The 4,304-nt window shown below is 39.6% G+C and overlaps 1 protein-coding gene across 1 annotated transcript; it reads right to left on the bottom strand.

Moving 5' to 3' along the window:
• Positions 1–649: 649 nt before the first annotated feature.
• LOC105497889 (late cornified envelope protein 3D) lies at positions 650–1,748 on the bottom strand. Its single transcript, XM_011769412.2, has 2 exons — positions 1,706–1,748; positions 650–1,225 (listed from the first exon to the last, which is right to left on the bottom strand). The coding sequence occupies exon 2, from the start codon at positions 1,202–1,204 to the stop codon at positions 926–928; it is 279 nt and encodes a 92-aa protein (XP_011767714.1). The 5' UTR covers positions 1,205–1,225; positions 1,706–1,748; the 3' UTR covers positions 650–925.
• Between the last annotated feature and the right edge of the window lie 2,556 nt (positions 1,749–4,304).

Raw genomic sequence — 4,304 nt, 5'->3', positions numbered from 1 at the left:
TGCTTCTTTGGTATATCTATTCATAATTCCAGCAACGCTTCTCATTTTCTTCCTTTTTCTTTTTCCTAAAATTCTCATTTTGCACATTCCAATCATCTCATTGACTAAACTCCCAGCCACATCTCTGCTCCATTATCTCATTAATTTAAGCATCCCTCTCAGCTTTCATCTCTGTCCCTGGATTTTCAGTCACTGAGTTATACTTCTTCCCCAGGCTTACATCTCTTCCCTCCATCTTTTGATTCTGCTTCTCCTCTGCCTATTTTCTGTTTCTTTGCCTCTTGATTTCCTGTTTCTTAGTTAGCACCCCAGAAACGGCTCATCAAAACAAACTAGTGATCTTCTGTCAAACACTGGAAATTCCTGAATTGTATTAATGTCCTCTCAGATTTTACAGGAAAAGTCAATTTTTGCACTGATACCCTCTTTGAGTTTGAGGTTGAGTTTCAGGGCCTCAAACCAACACAACCTGTATCCTTCTCTCCCTCTCACTACAACATGAAACTCTCCCCTTCCCTTCCATCAGTGGAGCAGGGTCAGATCCACTATGTTTTCCTGGTGCAGAGCTAAGGTTTGCCTCCTGAGCTGAGTTGTACTGACCAAGGAGCTGAGAAGAGAGACAGTGAAATGCCCAGTGAGACACCAGTGGTAGTGAGGACAAGAAATTTTATTTTTTGACGAGGTTGGGCACAAGCACTGCCAATCCTTGGCAGGTACAGGGGGAAGGAGACATATGACATCCTGGATTTAAAACAGGAAGTGCCTTCAGGGGAGAGCTCAGATGCCCCACTGGAAAACCCTCAGCTCAGCCTGTGAAAGTCAGAAGAGAGTATCTGGGAAAGCATGCGTCAGGATGGGGCTGTTCCTGACCCCTTGGGATTCTTGTTTCCTCCAAAGATCGCTTATCTCGGCATCAGGATCTGGATCAGCAGCAGCCCCCAGAACCGTGGCCACAGCCAGAGCCCCCACCTTGCTGACCACTGCCCCTGTCACAGGAGTTGGACCTCTGGCGCCGGCATCGGTGGTGGTGCCTGTGGTGGCTCAGGAAGCAGCCGCTCTCGGAGCTGGGGCCACAGCCCCCGGAGCTTGGAGCACAGCCAGAGGAAGCTGGAGGCAGACACTGTGCTGGGCTCTTTGGGGGGCACTTGGGTGAGGGGCACTTGGGTGGAGGTTGGCACTGCTGCTGGTTCTGCTGGCAGGACATCTTGTCAGGAGTTGAGTTGTCCTGGACGAAACAAAGCCACTTGTTAGTTTAAAATCTACAGTCCAATGTCTCTAAGACCAGCTGCCTCCTGAGGCAAGAGCTGCAGGAGTGTGAGGGAAGCTGATGTGGAGTTGGTGGGACATGCCAGATACTTCTCACATTGCTCTCCACCCTGGACAGATTGCTGTCAGTCTAAGTGGGCATGTGTGTTTCTGTTTCTCCAAAGAACCCCTAGGGGATGCACCCTTTTGGGAAAAAGAATTCTATAGAATGGATGTTACAGGAAATGTGCCTGCCTGAGTAGAAAGAGGATGGGAGGGAATCGTGAGCTCTGTGGCCTTGCAGGTCATGGAATTGCTGTCAGCTCCTGCAGGGTCTCCCTCCTGCCCCCTTCCCCCATTGCTGCTCTCTCACAGCCCTGTATCTGGGTCTTTGTTTCAAACCTCTCTGTTTCCTGTTCTAACATCCCATATCAAGCCCTGTCCCCTGCTGAACACTTACCGGGTGCAGAGAAGGCAGGAGAAGGCTGTTCCTGAGGAGACTGCGGATGTGGAGCCCAGGGCAGGAGTGCTTTTATCCTGTGCAGGGTGTGTGATGTACAGGCTGGGCATGCTGCTGCTTTCACAACCAGGGAGGTGACAGCCAGGCACACCCTTGGGACTATCCATTCATCACCTTCCTGTGCACTCACCAAGATGCCTGACAAGAGGGAACCAGGAAGGTCTGACGCCTGTATACCTTCTTCTCATTAAGGCCTGCTGGAGGTTGCAATCCTACCTTCCTTGAAGCAATTGTTTTTTATCACCACCCATTAGTAGTCACTCCTCATTCCACATGGCATTTTGCATTAGCTTCTTTCACTTAACATATTGTTTAAGATTTATCCATGTTGTAGTATGTATCAGAACTCCATTATTCTTCATGGTTGAGTAATATTTCACTTTATGAACTTAGCACGTTTTATTTAACCATTCATCAAGTGATGGACATTTGAGTTAGCTCCAATTTTTGGTTACTGTGAATAATGCAGCTATGAACTTAATCTTTATTATTTCCTTCCTCCTGCTTTATGTTTAGTTTCTTCTTTTTTTCAGTGTTCTAAGGCAGAAGGTTAGGTAATTGATTTGAGATTTTTCTTCTTCCTTAATGTAGGCATTTGCAGCCATATATTTCTCTCTAAGCATTTCCTTTGCTATATCCCATAATTTTTGGTAAGTTGTATTTTTATTTTCATTCATCTCAAAGTATTTTCTAATTTTCCTTGTGATTTCTTTCTGAACTCATTGGTTGCTTAAGACATTTCTGAATTTTCTAGTTTTCCTTCTGTTATTGATTTCTAGTTTCATTCTACTGTGGTTAGGGATGATACTTTGTATGATTTCAGTGTTTTAAAATTTAATGACACTACTTTTATGACCCAACAAATGGTCTACCCTGCAGAATGTTCCATGTGCAATTGAGAAAACTGTGTATTCTGCTATTGTGGTTGGAGTGTTCAACAAGATGTCTGTTAGATCTAATTGGTTTATAGTGTTGTTAAAGTCTTCAGTTTCTTTGTTGATTTTCTTCCTGGTTGTTCTTCCATTAATGAAAGTGGAGTATGAAAGCTTCAACTATTATTGTTAAATTGTTTATGAGTTTTCTGTTTCTCCCTTCAATTTTGTTAGTTTTTGCTACATGTAATTTGGGACTCCATTGTTAGGTGCATATGTATGTATAATAATTATTTCTTTAATAGATATAGATCCTTTTATCATTATAAAATGTCCTTTTTGCCTCTGCTATTAATTTCGTCTTAAAGTCTATTTTGTCCAGTATTAGTATAGCCACTCCAGATCTCTTGATTACCATTGCATGGTGTATGTTTTTCTACCTTTTATTTGAATCTATTTTGTCTTTGAGTCTAAAATCTGTGTCTTATAGACAGCATATAGTTAGTTCATGCTATTTTATCCACTTTGCCAGTCTTAGCCTTTTGATTGGGGTATTTAATCTATTCACAATTAGTATAATTACTATTAAGGTAGAATTTTTTATCTACCATTTACTGTTTATTTTCTATATATTTTATAACTTTCTTTGCCCCTCTTTTTCTTCAGTATGGCTTTGTTTTTTGTTGAACAGGCATTTTGTAGTGTACCCTTTTAATTTCAATGTTATATATTTTAGTATATTTTTTGAGTTATTTTCTTAGTGGTTTCATTGGGAGTTCTTATTAACATCTTAACTTACAGTGATTATAACTCAGATCAATACCAACTTAATTTTGATAGCATGCAAAACTTTGTTGTTGTGTAGGTTTGTTCCCTCCCCCTTCTGTATTCTGTAATTGTCATAAAAATCATATATTTACATTAGAAGGCCATCAATGCAGCTCTATAAGTATTTCTTTATGCAGTTGTCTTTCAAATCAAATTGGAGAAAAAAGACTTAAAAGCACAAAATACATTTATACTATCTTTTATATTTACCAGGTAGTTAACTTTACCAATGCTCTTCATTTCTTCATAAAAATTTCAAATACTGTCTAGTGTTATTTCATTTCAGACTGAATTAATCCTTTTAGTATTTTTTGTACAGCAGGATTTCTGGAAAAAAATTTTCTCAATTTTTGTTTATCTGGGAATGTCTTAATTTTTAGAGAATAGTGTTGCTGGATATAGAACTCTTGGTTTACTTTTTTTTTCTTTAGTACTTTGAATGTTATCTGACTGGCTTCTGTCCTCCATGGTTTCTGATGAGAAACCAGCTGTTAATGTTATTAACTTTTTTTTTTTTGTATTTGATGGGTCTTTTTTGCTGTTTTAAAAATTCTCTCTTTGTCTTTTGACATATGTACTATGATGTGTTTAGGTATGGAGCTCTTTGACTATACCCTGCTAGGAGTTTGTTGATCTTCTTAGATGTGTAGATTAATATTTTTCATTAAATTTGATAAGTAATTAACTGTTATTACTTTGAATATTCTTTCTGTCTTTTTATTTCTCTCATCTCCTTCTGGGATTATTATTATAAATATGTTGGTGTGCTTGATGGTTATCCACAGGCCTCTGAGGCTCTGTTAATTTTCATTCAATCTTATTTCTTTCTGTTCCTTAGG

Source organism: Macaca nemestrina, chromosome 1 (assembly GCF_043159975.1).
Source record: "Macaca nemestrina isolate mMacNem1 chromosome 1, mMacNem.hap1, whole genome shotgun sequence".
NCBI classification, from domain to species: Eukaryota; Metazoa; Chordata; class Mammalia; order Primates; family Cercopithecidae; genus Macaca; species Macaca nemestrina.
This window is presented reverse-complemented; position numbering and strand designations above follow the sequence as displayed.